Source organism: Bidens hawaiensis, unplaced genomic scaffold (assembly GCF_021521415.1).
Source record: "Bidens hawaiensis isolate Kalapana, Puna unplaced genomic scaffold, B.hawaiensis_p1.1 tig00020955_1, whole genome shotgun sequence".
NCBI classification, from domain to species: Eukaryota; Viridiplantae; Streptophyta; class Magnoliopsida; order Asterales; family Asteraceae; genus Bidens; species Bidens hawaiensis.
In genome coordinates this window covers 156,405-181,349 of record NW_027493239.1, presented here as the reverse complement: position 1 = coordinate 181,349, position 24,945 = coordinate 156,405, and the positions used below count along the sequence as shown (strand labels likewise).

The following is a 24,945-nucleotide window of genomic DNA, read 5'->3' as shown; positions in this document are numbered from 1 at the left end:
TGCCATTGTCTAATGATGGTGTGCTTAGTGTGAGCCATTTCGTTAGTTGACCATCCAGTTGACCTGTGTAATGACTATTATGCCTTTTTTAGCCACACAATTATAAAACCTGTCTTTCAGATAATTTACATGTGTACCCCTGATTCGTAATTCCCTCAAAAATTTAAAATACCCATTATATATATATATATATCACCCGAACCGACACGAAAACATCGAAATGAACCTATATATTTCACTTTTTTATATAGTTTTCACCCGAACGGACACGAAAACATCGTAACGAACCTATATATATGTATCACTTTTTTTATATTTATCTCCCGGATCGACACGAAAACATCGAAACGAGCCAATATAGTTCACATTTTTATACAGTTTTCACCCGAACCGACACAAAAAACATCGAAACGAACCAATATATTTCACTTTTTTTTATATAGTTTTAACCCAAACCGACACGAAAACATCGAAACAAACTTATATATTTCACTATTTTTATATAGTTTTCACCCGAACCAACACGAAAACATTAAAACGAACCTATATATATCACCTTTTATATATATATATATATATATATATATATATATATATATATATATCACCTGGATCGACACAAAAACAACGAAACCAACCTATATATATCACTTTTTTTTTATATATATATATATATATCACCCGGATCGACACGAAAACATCGAACACGAACATTTTTTTTATATATAACACGAACACAATAACATACAACAACACGCCCGAATTACTAATTTTGGGATAATACACAACAATAACATACATTACCTAACGGTAATATAACATTTGTACACCCAATTTATTAATTCAGGATAATACACCTAGTTTAGCCTAACGATAATACATACTAGTTTAGCCTCCACCTCCTCCGGTAGACGGCGTGTGCTTGGCCTGCAGGAAGCCTAAAACGAAGTGAAAAAATGGTCCTCGGATCCGCATCCACACTCGAATATTAATTACAATCGGAATTCCGAATACATTTCGATTGTAATTCAAGTTCAAATTTAATACCATGGTGGTCAGGGCTAGGGGTGTGGTGCGACGGGGACAGGACGTCTAGGGGTGTGGTGCGACGGTGGCTAGTGGTGTGCGACAGGGACGGGAAGGCGACAGGGGAGGTGTGACGATGAGTGGCGGCGGTGAAGATGGGTGGTTGGCGGGTAGATGGTGAAGATGAGTGTGGAGGAAGATGAGTGAAATATATATTTGAATGTTGTTGTTTAGAGTAAGTAAATGGAGGATGGAAGGAAGTAGAGGTGTAGAGGAAGAGTGTGGAAGAAGAGTGGGAGAATACCCGGTGGTGATCGGATAGCCATTTTATCGAGCAACTTTTTTTCTCGAGCTACTGAAGAAGAATAAAAATAGAGTGGTACACAAGTATCACCCAAATTTATTTTTGTAAAAAGTCTAAAATACCCTCAAACTTAACGGACGTTAACAGTTAAATCTGACGGAATGGCATAGAGTGATCCCGCCAACATTAGATAGTGGCACAACAAGCGCAATTTAGTTTTTAGGGCTTTATGGTGCCCTGACGAATTTACACAAGAAGGCAAATCATAGTTTTCTCAAATTATAATTATCATAAAAGTATATTTTTCTAATAAAATTTAATATTAACTACAGACTACCAATCTTAAATAAAAATCAAGAAATACCGATAATTCCTCAGACATCTATCGAAAAACATCTCGTTTGCAACACTATATTTTTTTGTCGATGGTATGTCGCTAATACTTTTCCTCAGTGATCCTTCGATATATTCTTTCATTACCCACCCATGTTTTATAACAGACTATCAACTTGCATTCACCCACAAAAATTTTTGAACCACTTATATTAAAATAGAACACCCAACTCACAAGACTCTAGATGGACAAAAACAACAAATATTACATACACATGAGAAGGCTTTGCAACCACTCGACCTAAGACGTACTACACAGTCGATTTCTACAAGTAAATTAACCACGAAAACAAAACATTAACTATATCCAAATAACGATTTTTATTCATGTTGTTAGCCTTGTTAAAAATCTCTTTGTTTCAAAACCTCCATATATATCACCCATCAAACCATCCAAATAATGTTGTCTAGAAGCTTATTTTTTGCGTCTCATCGAACAAATTGAATCTATGTATTTAGTAACTGACGTAGTCTTTCACATAAACGGGAAGACAAATGTTTAACCATTTGATAGACACCTCCCGTGTCAACGGATCCTAGCCGTTAATGACAAACGGAACAAAAGACCGTTGATCTTAGCGAAATGGGTCAAACTAAACGAAACTTAACACCATTGATCTTAATGTCAATGGATCCTAGTCGTTAATGACAAACGAAACAAAACACCACTCTGTATCATGCACATTTTTTTTATTATGCTTTTACTTTTTTTTTTCCAATTAAATAGGTTAGTGGAGTCATTAGTTACTGCTTAGTGGGTAGTTTGTTTCTTTTTTTTTATACATATGTATCGAAAAATGGCAAGGGAAGTTAGTGAGTTTACGAATGAAGAGTTTATTTTATTGATTTGTCTCTTGAGAGAAAAAGTTAGATTGGTATGTGTCTATGCTAGTTCAACTTTGGCAAGTTGGATGGTGTTCTTAGACCCTAGTCTCTAATCGTGGTGGTGTGTTTGTATCCTTGGTTGGAAATTCGGTGCCCTGTTGCTCGTTTGTGTGGTGTGTTTGTATCACAGTCGAACCTTAGATCTATCATATTATATCGTTTAATTTGAATTCTAAGAGTTTCATATCTGTTATCAGTGATTTTTCTATCATTTGATATCAGAGCCAAAGAGATTTGTTTCAACTCTTTCCATCTCGTTTCATCCCAATTCGCTATTCTACAATATGTCAAAAACAAATTCTCAAGCAAGGAAGAACAACCAACACAATTTGTGGTCAGAGTTGATGCCATAGTACAAGAGAACCAAGAATGGAAGCAACAGTTGCAATATATGGAATGCTAGTTAAAGAAACTTAAATGTGAGATTCTTGGGAACGAACGGGCTGAGTTTAGGATCGAGAAGCTAAGAAGAAACCTCCCAAGATATGCCTTTAATTATCTTGCGATGTTAAAGAGACAAACCGCACCGACACATAGAGATTCTAACGAGTTTGTTGGCACCGCTCTTTGTGATGAGGGTGAATTTCCGAAAGAAAATTTTGCACCTGATGAAGACAATGAGGATGTGGTTGATTTGAACGCAGAACCGAATTACGATGAACAAGGAACCAAACCCAACGAAGATGAGTGTTTATTCGTAAGACAAGCTTTTAGCGGGACTGTCGTTCATTATGAAGAGCCCTAGTACGATGAAGATGAGACCGAGCCTAATGACGAAGACTGCTTATCTGTGCAAGATGCTTTTCGTGGGATTGTTGTTCATGAGGAAGAAAGTACAATTGAGAATTTAAGTAAAAGAGGAGGTATATCAAAGGTTCATGTTGGTCATGCTACGGTGGATGGTTGTTTTTCTGGTTTTGGACGCAAGGACCCGACATTTAGCAGGAAATGGGGTCAAAAACTAAACTTTACACCATCTAGCAAAATAAATAATGTGTTCTGGGTTGGATTTGGAGGCGAACATGTATCCAACAAGGAACCTTGTCCAAAGCTAGTTCACAAATTGGTTTGGTCAGATCAAGGTATTTCTACAAAAACTCCAGGCTCAATTATTGTTTAAAATTAGCAGCATCTTGATACCCGGTTTACAAGTACAACATATCATCCGACGGATCCTTCCAGTTTGAAGACAAACTTTCTCAATCACAAGGAGAATGAGAAACACCTCCTGTGTCAACGGATCCAAGCCGTTAATGACAAACGGAACAAAAGACGGGTCGGTGCAACCGGGAGACATATAGGTCCGTTCGACCCAGGTGGACCCGCTACAAAGAAAAGGGATCCATATCTATTTCCATGTAAATTTTCGTTTAAATTATAGGTTATTGTTTTCCTATCATGCACGTTGTTTTTTTATTATGCTTTTACTTTTGTTTTCCAATTAAATAGGTTAGTGGAGCCATTAGTTACTTCTTAGTGGGTAGTTTGTTTCTTTTCTTTCTATATATATGTATCGAACAAATGGCAATGGAAGTTAGTGAGTTTATGAATGAAGAGTTTATTTTATTGATTTATCTCTTAAGAGAAAGAGTTAGATTGGTATGTGTCGATGCTAGTTCAACTTTGGCAAGTTGGATAGTGTTCTTAGACCCGAGTCTCTAATCGTGGTGGTGTGTCTGCATCCTTGGTTTGAAATTCGTTGCCCTATTTCTCGTTTATGTGGGGTGTGTGTGTATCACAATCGAACCTTAGATCTATCTTATTATATCGTTTAATTTGAATTCTAAGAGATTCATATCCGTTACCTGTGATTTTGCTATCACCATTTTTTAATAGCAATCCACAATTGTAAAATCATATTTCCCATACTTTCTAAACACCTGATCAAGTGTCTCTACGTGGCCCGAAGATATTAGTTGAAGCAAAGAAATATTTTCAATCTGCCCATTTCATATTGTCAAAAGACGATTAATAAGTAACCTCCATGCAAAAATATTCACTGTTAGTCTAATGTAGCTTGTTTAAAGTTTGGTGGTGGTTACTTTAAGGGGACTCGAGGTGGTCCGTGATGGACCATCCATCACGAGTGATGGATCACGAACACCACCGCCACCCCTCTCATGACACGTGATGAGGGGATTCCGTGGTGGCCATCACGTGGTGAACTTTAAGAAGGTTACCGTTGTGGGGGGGGGGGGGGGGGGTTTAAATAAAAAATATTATTTAACCTATATAAATAACTCAAATCCATCTTTAAAAAAAAGTCAAATCCAACTCAAGACTTCTACTACAAACAATATTCTAACATCACACCAATAGAGGGTTCTAGGAAACGTGGCTCGGTTCCAAAGAAAACCCAAACCCGACCAAAGGTTCGACAAAATCTTGGCGAGCCAACGAGATTTCGGTTACAAGATGAACTCGACACAACTGAACCATTCCAACAACAACAACCTTATCATCCACAGCCTTTTCAACCGTTCCAAAACCAACATTTTCAATCGCAATCTTTTCAACTGTATCAAAACCAACTGTTTATTCCACCTTTTTCTACCCAAAATTATCCAAATAATGCTTTTCAAATGTTTCAATCTCAATCGTCTCAAATGTCCGCCGATCCCTGTCACACCCCCATCTTAGGGCTGGTGTAACATCCCGATATTTCTGAAATAATATTTAATACCACAACTGCGTCGGGTGAATTATTTGAGTTGGTGGAATAATAATAATATAATAATAATGACTAAGGGGTAGCGGGCTTAGTTAATGGAATTAAAGATGGACTAATAAGGAAAGATGGACCTTAGGTCCATGGGCTTAAGGGAGTTTAAAAACCCTTAAACCCTAATCCCTTCCATTTTATCTCTCCACAATAGCCTACACCCAGAAAAACACACGCGAACACCATCCTAAAACCCGAGCCGAGATCCGAAGGTGAAACCCGAGCTTGTTGGTGCTAGATTGTTGTGACGAATCAAAACAACATCAAGACTAGTCCGTGTTCGTAAACTTACTCGTTTAAGGTACATTTATATCGAGAACTTGTTCGTTTAAGTTCGGATTTAGTCTAGAAATCATATATCTGTTTCAGTATGGTAAAAACGAATCCAACAAAGCCAAACTTACTGAATTTGACTAACGTTTGATAGGTTAAATGTTAACCTAAAGAAACCCGTATTATAGATGTTTAAATCGCACCATGTAAACGCGGATATTTGGATGATTGGACCCTTGGCGTTTGTAGGCGCTACATAGACGATTCCAATGATACCTAAATCATGATATTTGGTTAAGAAACGAAGGAGTATTGCAGATCTAATACATGTTAACTGTTATTTGTTCTTATAAATTTTGACTTTGACCTCTGAGTCAAATCTGGATAAGAACATCGATGATTCGTTATAATTGATCAATTCGTTACGCGTTCATAACAAATGAGACTCATTCGTGTGACTTGATAACGAATGAGCCTTTAATTCGTTATCTACCCATTCGTTACATTAAGATAACGAATCAGGTCACGCCAAGATAACGAATTAGGCTAACGAACTGAGATAACGAATCAGACGAATCAAGTGATTCGTTACTTGCCCAATTCGCTATGTTCAGATTACGAATAAGAATGACGAACAAGATGACGAACCTGAGTAAAGAATTAGCTAGCGAATCTGAAAGATAACGAGTTAAGCTAACGAATCAGGACAACGAAGCAGATAACAAATTAGACTGTGACCCGATAACGAATTAGAATGTGTGTAGATTACGAATTAGACTGTGATCTGATAAGGAATTAGGCTTAATTCGTTATAGCAAATGAGATGACGAATTAGATAATAATTTAAAATTCTAAAGAAAATTGTGTTAAGACAACTGCTAGGGGCGCTGCCCCCGGACCCCCGTTCGTTGAGGGTTCTAAATAAACTAGAAAGACGATATGTGTAGTGATAGTTAATTGATACATGTAATTATTATACAGTTAGCCATGCACAGCTCAAGAAAGGAATAACCATAAACGGTGAACGTAACCAAGTTCAGGTGAGTTTCTAGCCCTCATTTCCTTGTTATGTTTTCGGGGCTGTGTGCATACTCGATGTGAAGTGTGAATACACTTACCTTACGTGGTAAGTGTATGCTATAACGATTAATGTGATAGTACGTATTATGTTATGAATAAATGTTTGTCGGTGCGTGAACAATCTTCAGATATTGCACGTACCGCCAATGAGAATGATCTCTAAGTGGTTATTAGTGTGTGTAAATGTTATTATGTAACTTGGTTATTATGTAAATGATGTAATACTAAAAAGTGTGATGTAGACAAGCAGAGGTAGAGTGTGATAGAAGTGGCAAGGGTCAAGTAAGGGTGTTAGTGGCTTGACGATAGTACGTGGTCGGGTAAGCCTATCCGTGCCTTCGTTATTAAAGTGGCATGACGTGAGTGCGTGGTAGGGTAAGCCTATACGTGCCTTTGTTATTAAGTGGCATAGCGTGAGTGCGTTGGAGGGAAAGCCTCTATGTTCTTCTGTAAACAAGGTGATATATAAGTGGTCAAGCGGTGAGGTGAGCAGAATGGACAGCGGATTATGGGTCTTCGGATACATATATAATTGCATGTAATGGTTGTATGGTAAGTTGCTTGATTAACTAGAACTCACTCAGCATAGCTGACTTTTAGTATGCATGCAGGTAAGAAGGTCTAAAGAGCTAGCAGAGGACGACACATGGCATGGATTGAATGGCTGGCATCTAATGATAAAAGAAATGATGTTATAACACGACGTTTTATGTTATGATCTAAAGACAAGTTGTAATGCTTTGTAAAGAATGATTGAAGTTTTATTTATTCCGTGAAAGTTTTAATAAACTTTGATTTGTAGAACTGCGTTTATGAGTAAATCCAACGTTAAAGTGAGGCACCGGGATCGGCGCCTTACAGCTAGGCATATGACAAATAGTTGGTACCACATTTGTAAATATATTGGAGTTAGAGTGTAAAGCGGAAGTATTTTAAAACATGTGGATTTAATATAATATATTTACATTAACAAAAGACGGGATATAAGAGTTCCCGTTAGTGTTTACAAAACATTTACCAGTTTTATTACAAACCACCATTTATATATTTTAAGTTTTAACAAAAGATCCAAGCCATCGGATATCTTGAGCACTTCGTCTTCCAAGATCTAATCTTGATTACCTGCAAAATGTTTAGAAAATACGTCAACAACACATGCTGGTGAATATGTTGACGCTAAAACATTTTCTTTTAATTGATTACCCCTCGAGACATAACTTGGGTCCGGCCCATCGTGGCTTAGGAATAATCAAGCTTTAAAATAATACAATTTACAAACTCAAGTCTCTACACTAAATACCCCAGCAAACACAGCACCGTTCGACTTAGTTAAGTACTGTTCGTATACACATGGTCACACTCCCCGCAGGAAGCATCAATATGACCAGGTGTGAAGCGATGTGCCCACCGCGTTTTACCACATATGTTAGGATCCAGACAAATGTACACGACAACTGAGGTATAGGTTTTACTCTTGTTTATAAATGTTTTAGAGACACATAGTCCCATGTAAACCTTTTCATATAACATGTTTGACTCGTTTTAAAACAAGTTGTAAAAGTTGGGGCGTATTCACCTTTTTGATTTGGATCGGCTTCAATACACCGTCCGAGGGTCTTTTCCTTGCTATCTCGCACCTATAGTACGAGTATAAGCTTTTGTTAGTCGGATATACAATCCGGCTTAAACCTTTAGTCTTTTATAATCTTTACCTCGACTATATTCCCTTTACTTTAAAACCTTTAGTTAAAAAGTATTTTCCTTTTTTTTCTTTTATAAATTAAAAGTCTTTCTTTTAATTTACTTTTTTTTATTATTTAAGAGTATTCACAGTTACTTAAATAATAATCTGTAATAAAGAATTATATATACTCACATTGATTTATATAAATATATATATATATATATATTCATATTCTTTCTTTTCTTTTCTTTGTTATATTTTATTTTATTTTACCGAGGTTTCGAGTATTTCCTCGACTTTAGGTTTTAAGCCTTTTTAATATTTTATTATTATTTTATTCGCCATTATGCCTACCTTTGTCGGCTTAGAATAACTCAAGATGATCGAGCAGCACTTCGACGTCTTTTACTCTTTTCAATTCCTTCTTGACCAACACTTCACTTTGGCTCGCAAAACAAGGCACCAACACTTCTTCTCACGGTGGCATGCTTTACGAGGCGGGTCCTCAGGACGTCGAGATGGCAACTCCTTCTTGCTTGAAACGTCGGTGGTAAGTGGCACAAATTTCGAAGAACGTCGGCACGGAAAACGAGGAATATGGGCACGCTTTTCGTGGTGGATCGAGGGTATGACTATTGGGTTCTAGAGAGATGCTAGAGAGAGAATTGAGAATGAATTTTGGTGTGAAATATGTGAACACCCGAGCTTGCTATTTATAGGTAAACCAGGGGAGGCATCACGATACGCCATGGCCTCCTTGGTCACCCGTCGCGTATCGCGACGTAGGGTTGCATCGTCACACTCTAGATCTGCCACGTGACACTACGTGGCAGGCGTTGTGCCACGTGTTGACACGTGGCGGACGTGCTTCCAAGTGGTGACACATGGCGAACGTTGTGCCACGTGTGGACACATGGCACGCCACGTCTTTTGCGTGTCAGACAACCCATCGCGATACGCGATGGGTTTCTCTTCTGATCCATTGCGTATCGCGATGGCTCAGGAAACTAGAATTTTCAATTTTAACCCTGAGGTTTCGAATTTGACATTTTTGGTCATTTGACTTTGAAAACTTGGTATTTTTGATCCGATATTTTCACGGTGTTACATCTTCTCCACATTGAAATAAATCTCGTCCTCGAGATTGCTTCTTAGACCAAGTGGGGGTATTTCTTCTTCATTTCGGATTCAAGTTCCCAAGTGTATTCGGGGCCTCTTCATGAGTCCCACTTTACATTCACGATTTTCAAGATTCGTCTCTTTAATTTCTTTGTTTTTGAATCTTCGATTGAAATTGGTTTTTCTACAACTTTTAAGTTCTCATTAATTTCGAGATCTTTTAATGGCATAGATAGACATTCGTCGGCTAAACATTTACGCATATTCGAGACGTGGAATACATCGTGTATCCCTTGAATTTCCTCGGGTAGTCGCAATCGGTATGCAAAAGTACCAATTCGATCAATTACCTCGAAGGGTCCAACGAATCGAGGACTTAGCTTTCCTTTCTTTTCAAAGAGAACTACGCCTTTCCACGGCGAGACTTTCAATAGAACTTTGTCACCAACATTGAAATCTAACGGCTTACGACGGACATCGGCGTAACTCTTTTGGCGGTCACGTGCTGTCTTAAGTCGTTCTCGTATTTGTAAGATTTTGTCGGTGGTTTCTTGAACTATTTCCGGTCCAGATAATTGATTGTCTCCAATTTCAGACCAGCACAGGCGTTCTACAATTTCAACCATAACGCCTCGAAGGGTGCGACTTGAATACTCGTGTGATAGCTATCGTTATACGAGAATTACATTAGGGGTAGGTGGTCATCCCAAATCCCACCTAAATCTATCACACAAGCACATCTTCCAATGTTGAATTGTCCTTTCGCTTTGCCAATCAGTTTGCGGATGATAGGCGGTGATAAGGTTCAACTTTGTGCATAACTCTTGTTGAAAGATTTTCCAGAAATGAGACGTAAAACGACTTTCTCGATAAGATATTATAGACAACGGTACTCCATGCAAAGCAACGACGTTGTTCACATAGATACGTGCTAATCTATCCATTGAGTATGACTCATTCATGGGTATAAAATGTGCAGATTTCGTTAGTACAATAACCTATATAGCATTGTGTTGTCGAGTTGTCTTCGGGAGTTTTGTGATGAAATCCATTGTTATTAACTCCCACTTCCAAATTGGAAGTTCGGGTTGCTGAAGCAATCCCGATGGCTTTTGATGTTCAGCCTTGACTTTTAAACATGTTAGACAATTCGCCACATGCGAAGCGATGTCCTTTTTCATCCCATTCCACCAGTAGTTGGGTTTAAGATTTTGATACATTTTGTCACTACCGGGGTGCATCATGTATTTAGATTTGTGAGCTTCGTTCATAATCTTTTCACGCAAATATCCAATGATTGGTACCCAAATCCGGTTTCCCATTCTAAGGATACCATCGTCACCTTTGACTAGCGAGTCAATGGTGTCGTTATGTTTTTAGTCGGAAATTTTGTTTTCATTGATAGCTTGAGTTTGATCGGATTTGATTTGTTCGATGAGATAGACTTGAAGTTCTAATCTTAACACTCGGACTCTTTTCAGCTTTTCATGTTCCTTACGACTTAAGGCATCGACTACAACGTTAGCCTTGCCTTCGTGATAGACGATTTCACAGTCGTAGTCATTCAAAGGATCCATCCAACGTCATTGTTGCATGTTAAGCTCTTTTTGCTCAAATAAATGTTTCAAACTCTTGTAGTCGGTATACACGATAAATCTTACTTCATAGAGAAAGTGCCTCCATATCTTTAAAGCAAAGATTATGGCGCCTAACTCTAGATTGTGAGTTGTATAATTCTGTTCGTGTACCTTGAGTTGACGAGAGGCATAAGCGATCACTTTCTTTCGCTGCATCAGTACGCATACCAGATCGTAATGAGACGCGTCACTAAAGACAACAAAGTCCTCAGTACATTCTGGTAAGGCCAGTATAGGTGCTTGGGTTAGTTTTTGTTTAAGTATATCGAACGCCTCTTGTTGTTTTGTTCCCTATTCATACTTGATTTTTTTGCGAGTTAAAGAAGTTAGGGGAACAGCTATACGAGAAAAGTTTTCAACGAACCTTCGGTAGTAGCCGGCCAAACCTAAGAAACTTCCGATCTCGGTTGGCGACTTTGGAATCTCCCACTTTGATATGGCTTCAATTTTAGTGGGATCGACTTGAATACCATTCACATTTATGACATGTCCAAGAAATTGCACTTCGAGGAGCAAAAGTTCGCATTTCGAGAATTTGGCGTACAACTTCTCGGTTCTTAGTAATTCAAGTAAAGTTCGAAGGTGAGTTTCATGATCAACCTTAGACTTAGAGTAAATGAGTATGACATCGATGAACACGATAACAAATTTATCAAAGTAAGATTTGAAGATTCGGGTTCATCTTATGCATGAACGCAGCTGGCGCATTAGTAAGTCCAAACGGCATGACCGTGAACTTATAATGTCCATACCTTGTTCGGAATGGGGGTGTTTGGAATATCTTCATATTGAACTTTGAGTTTTTGGTAACTAGAATGAAAGGTCGATTTTCGAGAAATAACTAGCACCTTGGAGTTGGTCAAAAAGATCATCGATTCGAGGGAGTGCATAACGATTCTTAATGGTAACTTTGTTCAACGCTCGGTAATCTATGCACATCCTCATGGATCCATATTTCTTCTTGGCGAATAGAATTGGTGCTCCCCATGGTGATGAACTTGGTCGAATGAAACCCTTCTCAAGCTGTTCGTCGAGCTGTTTCTTTAATTCTTTCATTTTGGTTAGAGCTTAACGATACGGAGCTTTGGCGATCGGAGTAGTACCGGGAATAAGATCAATTCTAAACTCTACTTCACGATAGGGAGGGATTCCAGGAAGTTCGTCAGGAAAGACATCAGAATAATCAGAAACAATTGGTACGTCTTTTAGTTCTTTAGGTATGGATTCTTCGGTGACGTAGCCCATGAATGCTAAGGATCCTTGATTTAAACATTTGTTAGCCCAAATCATTGAGATTATGCTAACTTGACCAGGGTCTTTATCCTCTTCAATTCGAATGGTTCGTTTATCAGGGGCTCAAAATAGTTTTGCTATTGCAAATTATACGAGCATGGTTGTCGGATAACCAATCCATACCTAGTACAATATCAAAACCAGCAAGAATCATAGGCAACAATTGAATGGGTAGAATATATCCGGTTAAAAGAATTTTTCCGTTTTCAAGGGCTTCAGAGATTATAACTATTTCACCATTAGCAGTCTAGACGCTTAGAGTTTTATTTAGTTTTGTTAAAGTTTCGTTTAATAGACTACAAAAGTTATAATTTATAAAACTTAAATTAGCGCCTGAATCAAACAAAACTCTAGCATAAGTGTCGTTGACTAGGAACGTACCGGTGATGGTTTCCGGCAAGTTGGCCGAATTTTTGGTGTCAAGAAGGAAGACTCTTGCATTTCCTTTCTTGATTTGACCACTTCCACCCGCACCACCAGTCGCGGGTTTGTTCTTGGGGCACTCAAAACTTAGATGCCCCATTTCCTTACAATTGTAGCAAGTCATCTTCTTTTTCCAGCAATCAGCCGTTGCGTGGCCGGGTCTATGACATGATTCATAGACAGGTTCAGTAGAAGATGGAGAGAAGTGGCATCGACCTTTATGATACTTTCTGCAAGTCTTGCATTGAGGGTTGGAATTAAACCCTGGTCTGCGTTAGTCCACACTTTTGCCCTTGAATCGGGAGCTTCCTCCGGTCCTCTTTTGGTCGTTGGTCGACACGACCTTTTTATCTTTCTCTTTGTTGCGGATAAGGCCATCCATGAGATAACCAGCTAACTCCATCTCGGAGTCGATAGTTTGAGGGAGATGATACCTTACCTTGTCGCGGATTTCCCGCAGCAATCCCCATATGTATCGAGTGACTTTGCTGGATTCCGGGTTAACCAGCTGGGGAACGAGGCGACAGTATTCATGGAACATAGTATTATATTCACGGAGGTTAGTTCCCACGACCTTATGGCTAAAAAATTTGGTTTGAATCTGATCAGTTTTAGGCATAATTTGTCCATTATTAATTCCTTGAACTCTTCCCACGAAAGATTGTACATCACTTGTCTTCCTCTACTCAGAATCAACGTGTTCCACCATTCCAAGACCTCTCCTTTGAACATTTGAGCGGAGTATTGTATCTTCTCATGATCCGAACATTTGCTTATAATTACTATTGACACCATCTCCTCGATCCATCTTACAGTAGCAATAGCGCCTTTGTCACTGTAGAACTCTTTTGGTCCGAAATACTTAAAGTCTTTTAACGAACAACCACTTATCTTTAGTTTCTTAAACTCTTGTCTAACTTCACCATCGGCATTGGACTCATGAACACTCTCTTCTATGCGAGAAGGTTTAGGATGAGATTTGACAAATTTTTGGGATGGTTCAACGGACTGAGATTTTCTAGATTGTGATATTGCTATTGATTCATTTCTTATGGCCTCTTTAATCATTTGTTGGATTTGGTTCATATATTTATCGGGAATTTTCTCTTCTTGTTCTCTCTCATGATCGTTTCCTTTTTCTTTTCTTTTATCAGCTTCTTTTCGAGAAGCTTCAACATTGTTACTTTGTTGAGACATTATCTTTTCTTTATCTTATTAACTGAAATATAACAATTTCTTTTCTTTAAACTCACATCTGATTTATTTCATAATATATATCATAGAATGATATATACATTTATTTTTACAACATTCATATATATATCATTTACTTGATATATATATATACATACATATATATATATACATATATATATATATATATATATATATATATATATATATATATATATATATATGTTCCTATCCTTATTATTACACATTACACCAAAGTTATAATAACACATACAACCCTCACAACACAAACTCTTATCTCTTCATTTCTTCAGTCTTTTATAAACTTCTTCACCATTTTCATCATCTTATTACATTTGCGTAGAAGTTTTTCTCCCATCTTCTTATTCTTCTTCTTCTTCTTCTTTCCATCCACTACCATCTTCTTCCTTAGGTCATCAGTTTCATGCAAGGCTCGGTCCAAGTGCTCCTCTTGTGATTGAGGGATCTCGTTTGGGTACCCATACTTTGGTGGTGGATCGCGATAACCCATCATCACTACATCATAATGGTTCTTTGGGTCTGGGTACGGAGATGCGGTCACATCAGATGAGTAATGGAAGAAAGCTTCGTCCTCTTCATTTTGTTCACGGATTTCATTTGCCTGCTCTTCCTCTGACGGGATCGTGCCTTGGTAGGGTGTAAAACTTTATGACGATTTGTTCTTGAGTTCTTTAAGGTATTGCATGTAAGGATCAACAGAGCCGTAACTCAAGTTTTTATAGAAGAAAGGTTGCACACATCCTTGTCCAGGCGGACAATCACAGTCGGACGGTTCCTCCATTGGTGTGGTCACTTCATTGGGATTCTCTGGGTGTTCTTTATCAGGGTCTTCCTCAGATTATTCTTCCGGACTTCTTCTTCCTCGGGGTTCATTTCTTTTATCAACTTCGCATCTTCATGCACCATTGGTGGTATACGAAATCTTTCATAGGGCTTTATCGCTCTCATGTTGGGCTTGCGGGATGGTCCTTCATACTTGTTGGGGCGTGAATCAACAAAATCAAAAGCAGAGGTTCCGGTGTGCCATCTATGTTGGTCCGAATGGAATTGCATCCAATCTGATGAGTCGGACAAAGGTTCCTCTTTGACTTGTTTATTTGCGAGGAATGCATAAGATGAGTGAGGATTTGGTGGTACGTATATGGGATCCTCGGATGGATAGTACGGTGGAATCTCTGATAGTTGATATGTGGGGATCTCCGATGGGTGGTACATTAGCAAACTTGAAGGATGGTAGCTTGAATGTCTCGGTGCTTGATATCCTTGCCTTGACGTATTGTCGGTTAGGTTAATTGGACTTTGTTCAGTGTCGGGAAAGTGAAATGTTTTGGTTCGGTCGTGTTCCACGTCTTGATTGAAGAATGCTTCATAGTAATATTCACTCATGTTGTCCTTTGGTAATGGTTCGGGTATTCCAACTTTCTTTGCTTCACGTACAAAACTATCCATCATCTTCTTAAAAGACATCTTTGTTGGGTGGTTTAGAATGAGGAGGGAAAGAAAAGGTTACCAACCTATCTTATCCCTATTCAAATAAAACAATTAATGGAAAAATATTTTTGCTAAGATCGATGGCTCTGATACCAACCTGTCACACCCCCATCTTAGGGCTTGGCGTATAACCAACAGTTGGTACCACATTTGTAAATATATCAGAGTTACAATGTAAAGCAGAAGTCTTTTAAAACATGTGGATTTAATATAATATTTACATTAACAAAAGACGGGATATAAGAGTTCCCGTTAGTGTTTACAAAACATTTACTTGTTTTATTACAAACCACCATTTTATATATTTTAAGTTTTAACAAAAGATCCGTGCCATCGGATATCTTGAGCACTTCGTCTTCCAAGCTCTAATCTTGATTACCTGTAAAATGTTTAGAAAATACGACAGCAACACATGCTGGTGAATATGCTGACGCTAAAACATTTTCTTTTACTTGATTACCCCTTGAGACATAACTTGGGTCCGGCCCATCGTGGCTTAGGAATAATCAAGCTTTAAAACAATACAATTTATAAACTTAAGTCTCTACACTAAATGCCCCAGCAAACACCGCAGCGTTCGACTTAGTTAAGTACCGTTCGTATACACATGGTCACACTCCCCGCAGGAAGCATCGATATGACCAGGTGTGGAGCGATGTGCCCACCACGTTTTACCACATATGTAAGGATCCAGACAAACGTAAACTACAGTCGGAGGAATAGGTTTTTACTCTTGTTTATAAATGTTATAGAGACACATAGTCCCATGTAAACCTTTTCATATAACATGTTTGACTCGTTTTAAAACAAGTTGTAAAAGTTGGGGCGTATTCACCTTTTTGATTTGGATCGGCTACAATACACCGTCCGATGGTCTTTCCCTTGCTATCTCGTACCTATAATACGAGTATAACCTTTTATTAGTCGGATATACAAATTGGCTTAAGACATTTAGTCTTTTATAATCTTTACCTCGATTATATTCCCCTTACTTTAAAACATTTAGTTAAAAAGTATTTTCCTTTGTTTTCTTTTATAAATTAAAAGTCTTACTTTTAATTTATTTTTCTTTATTATTTAAGAGTATTCACAATTACTTAAATAATAATCTATGATAAAGAATTATATATACTCACATTGGTATACATATATATATATATTCATATTCTTTCTTTTCTTTTCTTTTCTTTTCTTTGTTATATTTTATTTTATTTTATCGAGGTATCGAGTATTTCCTCGACTTTAGGTTTTAAGCCTTTTATAATATTTAATTATTATTTTATTCGCCATTATGCCTACCTTTTTCGGCTTATAATAACTTTAGACGATCGAGCAGCACTTCAACATCTTTTACTCTTTTTAATTCCTTCTTGATCAACACTTCACTTTGGCAAGCCAAACAAGGCACCAACACTTCTTCTCATGCCGACATGCTTTACGAGGCGGGTCGTTGGGACGTCGAGATGGCAACTCTTTCTTGATTGAAAAGTCAGTGGTAAGTGGCATGAATATCGAAGAACGTCGGCACGGAAAACGAGGAATGTGGGCACGCTTTTCAAGGTGGATCGAGGGTATAATTATTGGATTCTAGAGAGATGCTAGAGAGAGAACTGAGAGTGAATTTTGTGTGAAAATGTGAACACCCGAGCTTGCTATTTATAGGCAAACTAGGGGAGGCATCGCGATACGCCATGGCCTCCTTGGTCACCCGTCGCGTATCGCGACGTAGCGTTGCATCGTCACCATCTAGACCTGCCACGTGGCGGACGTGATGCCACATGGTGACACGTGGCGAACGTTGTGCCACGTGTGGACACGTGGCACGCCACGTGTTTCGCGTGTCAGACAACCCATTGCGATACGCGATGGGTTTCTCTTCTGATGCATCGCGTATCGCGATGGGTCAGGAAACCAGAATTTTCATTTTTAACCCTAAGGTTTAGAATTTTACATTTTTTGTCCTTTGACTTTGAAAACTTGGTATTTTTGATCCGATATTTTCACTGTGTTACAATCCCCTAGAAGATAAAGATGTTGTACATCAATTTGCACGTGCTTTTTGTGATGAAGAGGACAATGTGGATGAAGATGTACCCGCGGAAGAGGATGTTACCGTCGCGAAGAAGCCTTGGTTGTCCGGAGGAGGTCGCTTTGATCAAGGCTTATTTACAATGTTCCGAATCAAAAAAACACTCAAACCAACAAAAAAATTAATGTTGTGGAGATGTGTTATGGCACATTTCGAGAACCCGGGTCAACCAAACGAAACATGGATCAAATGACTTCCAAGTGGGGAGATTTGAATTGAAAAATGTCAAAATTTAATGCTTGCTACATCCAATTGGTAACTATTGTTTAAAATTTATTAGTTTATTTTTTTTATAATTTATTACTTTATTTTTACAATTTAATATATATACAATTTTTTTCTAAATGTTTTGTAGGCCCGAAGTCCACAAAAGCGGAGCGAGCGAGAAGACTATCATAAAGGACACTTTGCGCTATTATGTCAAGGTTTTCCGATATAGATCTTTCCTCACTTGGAAGCGTGGGAGGTTGCGAGACATCACCCGAAGTGGGAACCGATTCCCGTGGTCGACATGGACGTGTCCGACAGCTCCAAGGAAGAAATGATCGTCTTCATAAAGATCAAAAACTTCCAAGTCCAGGAATTACACTACATCTACCGACGGTTTGTCATGCAACATGCCGAAAATGAACTTGAACGAGGAACCCGGAGACGATCCTGACGAAGACACACCCACACCCACACGGCCGCATCGCATGAAAAGTGGGGAATTGTCAAAATTAGGAAAGGAAGCGGTGGTCGAAGACTTCAACGAATACAAGTCGGCTAAGTTGGCGGAAACGGCCGAGGCGAATGAGCGAAAGAAACTAGCACTTTATTCTAAATTAAAACGTGACGAGGTGTATATCAACCATTTGTTTGAAAACAAAAAAATAAGCCGATTTAACATTCTTCCTACAACCACACGAACATCTTGACGAACCTTTTAAATCGATCCTACTTCAACGCAAATGCGAGATATGCGACAAGTGGGGTTGGGAAGGGCCGTAGGTTTTTTTTGGTCGGTTTTTTTAATTTATTTATCTTTGTAACATTTATTTAATCTTGTTTTATTTTTTATTTAACCTAACATTGTTTTAGTATTTATTATATAAAATAAAAAAATAAACTCATCACACCATCACCACCACCTCCACTAAATTCCATCACTAGTAATAGAATGTGGTGGGGTGAGGTGACACACCACCATTGAATGCGGTGAGTGATGGATTTGGAAACATCTCACCCCCCTAATGCTACTATTCTGTATTGTTATCAATACCGGTGCCGGAATCACCAAATTAAAATGGCATATCTTTATCATTGCCAAGACAAACCTATATTAGCAAGTATGATCATAAGGTGCAAGTGCAACTAGAGTGGTCCGATTGGCTTTTAGATCCAACTTCTTGCTAATGCATGCATTAATTCTACTCCACTCTCTTTCTAGTTTTTAATCGACATGCAATATTTATTGTTTCAGAACTGAAAGGCGTGTCAATTGAGAATATTGGTTTGTTTAATCTAACATTAGTTTAGCTGTCATTTGATGTTATAAGCAAATTGTAAGTGTTGAATTTACCACCTTACCCCTCTTGAGTTTGTAAACCACCACCCACACATACTCGTACTCGTGTACACATACACAAATGGCTAACACTTGTGGTACCACTGCACTCATCATTACCATAGAGTACCATTTTTAGATCTCCCCTTATCTACATTTGTATGTGTTAAGTTTGGGTTGGGTCCCACCCACTATTCCTCTCTGTTGTTTTACTATATACACGCACGTATACGTACAGGACGAGTACTGGTAAGTAACAGTAGCCCTTTGACGACAACCTGCAACTTCTAGACTCTTATTTCATCCTCTTATTATATATATAATAATAATAATAATATCATATCACACCCTCTCTTCACCATTTCACCATTCACACACCATGCTCATATTGTGGCCATCAATCCAACTCTTTCTCCAATATTCACCATGCCTTACGATCAACACATCTGCCCTTATGATTCTTCCTCCACCGTTGATTGCACTCTCTCGTTGGCTACACCTTCCACTCGGTTGATCTCCGACGACTACCGCGGTTTAACTGTAGCCAACCCAGCCGCCGTTGCCCGGAGGTGTGCCAACTGCCACACCACTTCTACTCCACTTTGGAGGAACGGTCCCCGAGGCCCTAAGGTATGTATTATATACTTAATTAACTTTTCTTCTTTGTGATGTGTGCTAAACTAATTATGAATACTCAAAAGTTTATAGATTTGTAGGCGACTCAAGATTTCTTTAACTATTTATAAAGTTTTTTTTTTAAACTTCTAAACAGTTTTCTAACTATTTAAGCAAACTGATGCTAGTTTTGGAGTTCATTAGTGGTTCAAACAAATGTCATAGACTTTTTACCCAACTTTACGTACATGTGATTGATTATAAGTTATACTAACTAAAAGAACAAGTATAACAAGTTGACAACTTTTGAAAATCGTTTATATATACTTAGCTGAATCCTAAACCGTCTACCGATTCAAAAGTTTTCTAATAATATATATTTTTGAACAAAGAAGATTTTATAAAAAAAAAAAATAACAAGACACTTGAAAAGAACATGTAAAAACAGAAATTATGTTTACAAGATGAAGTTACACAAGGAAACCTAATCTAAGAAATTATTTGGTGGTACATTGTATCCAAAGATTCTTAGTTGTTTCAACTAATTAATAATATTGGGGAGCCTGTTATGCTGGAAATTAGTGAAATTTCACAAGAAGTTACACAACAAAACTTGGGAATTCAATTTGGTAATATTAATTTTTCATCCAAAGATTCTTAATAGTTTGAACTGGTAACCAGCAGTCAACTGTGTAAACGAACTTCATATACTTTTTCACCAAACTTTTACTAGATGAAGTTACACATGGAAATCTAATTTATGAAATTCATTTACTTTTGTTTATGGACATGGACATGCAGTCACTGTGTAACGCGTGTGGGATCCGGTTCAAAAAGGAAGAGAGGAGGGCTGCGACGGTGGTGGAAGGGTATACCACCGGGAACACACAAACCGCGGCGACGCATAAACTGCCGTCGTTTTGCTCACCGGGGACGGTCGGCGGCGAGTTTAGGTTTATTGATGAGGTGGACGACAGAGATTCTAAGTTGATGTCGTGGCGTCTGAATGCGACTGACAGAGCAGGGCTTGTGCATGATTTCACACGTTATTAAAAATATCAAGTAGGCCCACGTCGAGATCCACGATGATGACGTACGTGGGATTTACTATTCTTTAGATGGAAATTACTACTCTATTTGCTTTCCTTTTATTAATCGCCTTTGTCAGTCAAATATATGTAAATATATGGAGTCTTTATTTTAATCCAGACTGAATATCTTTTGCTTTTCTTATTCTTTCTGTTTCTCTCCATATTTATCCCTTAAATATTTAATATTTATTATTAATATATGTCGTTTATCATTTGGATTTTGTATTATTCAAAAATCACTTATTTAAATGAATCTACTAAATGTCTTGTATTTTGATATGAAAATGGATGCTTAATTGGTTGTCTAGGTTTCAACTAATTGAAAATTTTAACATAAATTTGTACTTTATATTTTAAATTATATGTTGACGCTTCTCTAGATTTAGGTTTCACCTTTAAAGAAAATTAATCAAACATTTAAACAAGATGAAACCAGCTTAACTAAAGTTGAGTCAGACTTTTAAGCTAACAATTCAAATTAACTTGTGAATTATGCTAACATCAATGAGATTTTAATACCCTTACATTATAAAAATTTCACTATCATTTTTTGATGGATTGAATGTGAATAATCTAACGTAATTTTAGTTTTGTATATTTACTTAGTTAGGGCCAACCAAGTGGAGGGTCAACGTGGGCGACTGTCGTTTACCCCTCTTCCTAAGGATTAGAGATTTTTTATTGTTGTATTTATAATAATTAGTAAGAGTGTCCGCGCGTTGCGGCGAGAACACAAGGGGGATTCAGTCAGTATGGTTTTGGTACGATATGATACCGGCATTTGGTATAGCTAAATTTGTAGTCAGTCTAGTTTATGATACAAAAAATAAGGGTATGCAATAAATCTTGTATTAAAAAAGAAGCTTGTAAAACAAAATAAATTCTTGCTTGCAGTTGGTAATTTTTAAAAATTAATGTCTACACTATAATAATTGGAAGAGTGCATCAAACGGATCTACAACTTATTTTTAATATAAAAATCTCACCAAAACAAAACTCTATACGAATACAAGACCAAGGCATGGCCATATATTGGCGATTCAAACAGGTGCCAGTTATGCTTTGGCGGTTTATCTCAATAACAGGATTGAAAATAATAAGAATGCAAAACATAAGCCGCTATTCTTTGTTTAGCTAATGTAAAAAAAAATGTTTACATTAGCTTGAGATGAAGGTAAAAATGGAGATGTTACATCTCTTAAATCAATCATGAAAATGTGACATTAGTAGTGCAAATCAACCTGAACAAACGATTAAACATGGGCGATTAAAAGAAAAGGGCTTTATTGTGCGAGCTCGTTTATGTACATTTTTTATTAGTATAAATGAACGGCTCATGAACGTGAACAAACATGACGTACAGTTATAAGAAAATAAATGTGCTTGTTAATGGGCTGCATGAAATATGCATACTCCAAAGAAAAAAATAAGTCAAGCAAACTGGTTAAACGTGCCGAATCAAGTATAAGCATTTAGAAATTTATCAAGGTTATATATATTTCATATTGTACCAGCCGGTGAGCTCAAGCTTCGCGGCGTGTATGTAGTATAAAAGTATTGTACCAGACGGTATGGGTTCGGTTCACTATAACTATTTTGTAACATTGAACTAAAGTTAAATTTTAAGCAAACAAAGTCCGTTAGGTGTAAGTTTACGTTCAGGTCGTGTTCGGACTCTCTTAAGGTTTTTGCGTTCATCTCCGATTAATCCCCTACACGCGTGACCTTTTTAGAACCCCAACTAAGCACATCAAAGAAAAACTCTATTGTCAAATGTGTCGTATTCATGAACTCAGCTCATGAACACACGGTTCCTATTAAAACTACGAAACTAAAAAACCAATACTAAACCGAAACCAAAAATCGAACATGACCGGCTGCAATGAATAGTCCTTCGCCTACCACACGACCATCAGTGCTAGATAAAGTTATGCTCATTCCACCTTCTCTCGATGATATTCCCCAGCCTTGCCAATTATGAAAGACCCAGACAATGAAAGAATTCCAAATCTCCCTTATAAAGATAAATTTGTAAAACAGAAAACATAAGGCATCCCATGAAGGAAAAAAAAATATCAGCAACAACTAAGCTCCTGATGCTATCAAAGTTGAGCTCCTCATTAAACAACTTAAAATTCCAGAATTTCATCATTGGAAACAAGTACGTCACGCCTAACCGGAATTCATGTCAAATATGATATAGCGTGCATACAACTTAATACTTTCTCTGAAAAAAAAATAAAAATAAAAAGAAAGAGGAGCAACCCGTTACAAGCTCAGAAGTCAAAATTAACATATGTCAATTTCAAAGTTCCATAACAAAATCTCATAAGTTGAATCATAGGAAAAGTATATCCAGCTGCAATCTTACGAAACTGATATATAATAATTAGGTTGGAAGATTGACATCTCATACTCACATACCTCCAATGCAAATTATAAATGCCTCTTTCTTTTCTTCTCTTGCCCTGCTAGGCTGCTACTTGGTCGTAGAGGGTTTCGTTGTGAGTGCAGCCAAATCTTGAACGATATTTCTACATGAACTTCAACCTTTTGATATAATTTGTTGTTATTTATGGTGAAAGATTTGGGCCTTTTTTGTGAATTCCTGCCAACTGTTCTATTAGTTGTCAAAATAATAAATAAAATAAAACAAAAACTTCTCAATAGTAGATTTATTACATTTATTACGAACATAAAACATCCTTACACTACTTAATAATGGATATACCTTAAGAAACACCTGCTTTAATAATCATTCTACCCTTACCTTAAGTTTTTCTTCTTTGGCTCAGAATAACAGGAAAGAAATTTATGTATGGATCATGTTGAACTGAAATCTAGACAACTGTTATGGAGCGGTATATCATTTTCTTTATATGAGAACTAAGTTAATATGGTAAGTGCCAATTTTAGAGGTTCAAACGCAGTTGCTGGTTCTTATTTTAAGTAATTTGAAGAAAATACATATATACATACATGTGTGTGTGTGTGCATACCTAAACATTGACATAAACCTTAAAAAATGGAACATCAAGAAGTTTTAGATGCTTTGGGACAGAACAGTACTCTCAGACAATTGAACAACGAGAATTTGTTACACTCTTTCATAATTAATCAGACCTCTAATAGTGTGGATTAAAAACTGACATAAAAAAATTAAAAGTAAAGAAAAGAGAAAAAAACTGTTAAGATTAGGGGTGCAAACGAGCTGAGCTTGGATCTATTAAAAACTCTAAACAAGCCGAGCTTTTTTGAGCTCGAGTCTCAAATATAAATCGTTTAGTTATCGAGCCCGAGCTCAAGCTTTGTATCGGAAGCTCATTTAGGCTCGTTGTGCCTTATGTATCTTAGTCTCCTGCATCTGTGTGCACCTGTTACACTAAAAACTCACAAATCCAGTTTAGAAAGGTTGGAAATACAGAACTCTGCAGCATCACCGACTCTATTAACGAACTTCCTGCATAACTCTGCAATATCAGGTTTGAAAATTAGGTAAAAATTATATCAATTTGAAATAAAATTTAAAAATTTATGAGTGTGTAATAATTGATGGCACCTGTACAAACAGGAAAACATATCATAAAAGGCTTTGATCATGCAAACAATGTCCCATATAATACTAATAATATAAAATCCACATGGTACCCTACATGAACAAATTACAAATAAAACTTTGGTTTAAGAATATAAGAACAACCATGCTTCACCAATCACCATCATTACACTAAAGAAATATCGAACTTACCAAAAACCTCACAAGCAATTGCACCTTCAATTTCAACAGTGCTCGGATATGCATATATTATCATAGTGTATAGAGAGCATGATAAGTAGAGAAAAGGGAAGTTCTTATTCATTGGTAAATACAAGCACAAGATGCCACTATATATAGGCTAATAGAGTTAATGCAAACATAATGAAACATTAGAGTTAAGAATGTGAACAGTCACCATAATAACATATTCAAACCATAATTAACATTATGTAATGAAAATAAAATAGGTTTTAAAGAATGTAGTTGATAACATTTTGAAT

At 37.2% G+C, this 24,945-nt stretch overlaps 1 protein-coding gene across 1 annotated transcript; it reads left to right on the top strand.

Annotated features, from left to right (window-relative positions):
• Positions 1 to 19,585: 19,585 nt before the first annotated feature.
• Positions 19,586 to 20,994, top strand: LOC143562395 (GATA transcription factor 19-like). The gene is made up of 2 exons (XM_077050211.1): positions 19,586 to 19,831; positions 20,618 to 20,994. The coding sequence occupies exons 1-2, from the start codon at positions 19,628 to 19,630 to the stop codon at positions 20,867 to 20,869; spliced, it is 456 nt and encodes a 151-aa protein (XP_076906326.1). The 5' UTR covers positions 19,586 to 19,627; the 3' UTR covers positions 20,870 to 20,994.
• The last annotated feature ends 3,951 nt before the right edge of the window (positions 20,995 to 24,945 follow it).

What these genes read in the sequence shown, in the direction of transcription:
- LOC143562395 (XM_077050211.1), top strand. Translation starts at nt 19,628, where the DNA reads ATGCCTTACGATCAACACATCTGCCCTTATGATTCTTCCTCCACCGTT. An exon ending in ACGGTCCCCGAGGCCCTAAG is followed by an intron (nt 19,832 to 20,617) that starts GTATGTATTATA and finishes ATGGACATGCAG; the next exon opens with TCACTGTGTAACGCGTGTGG.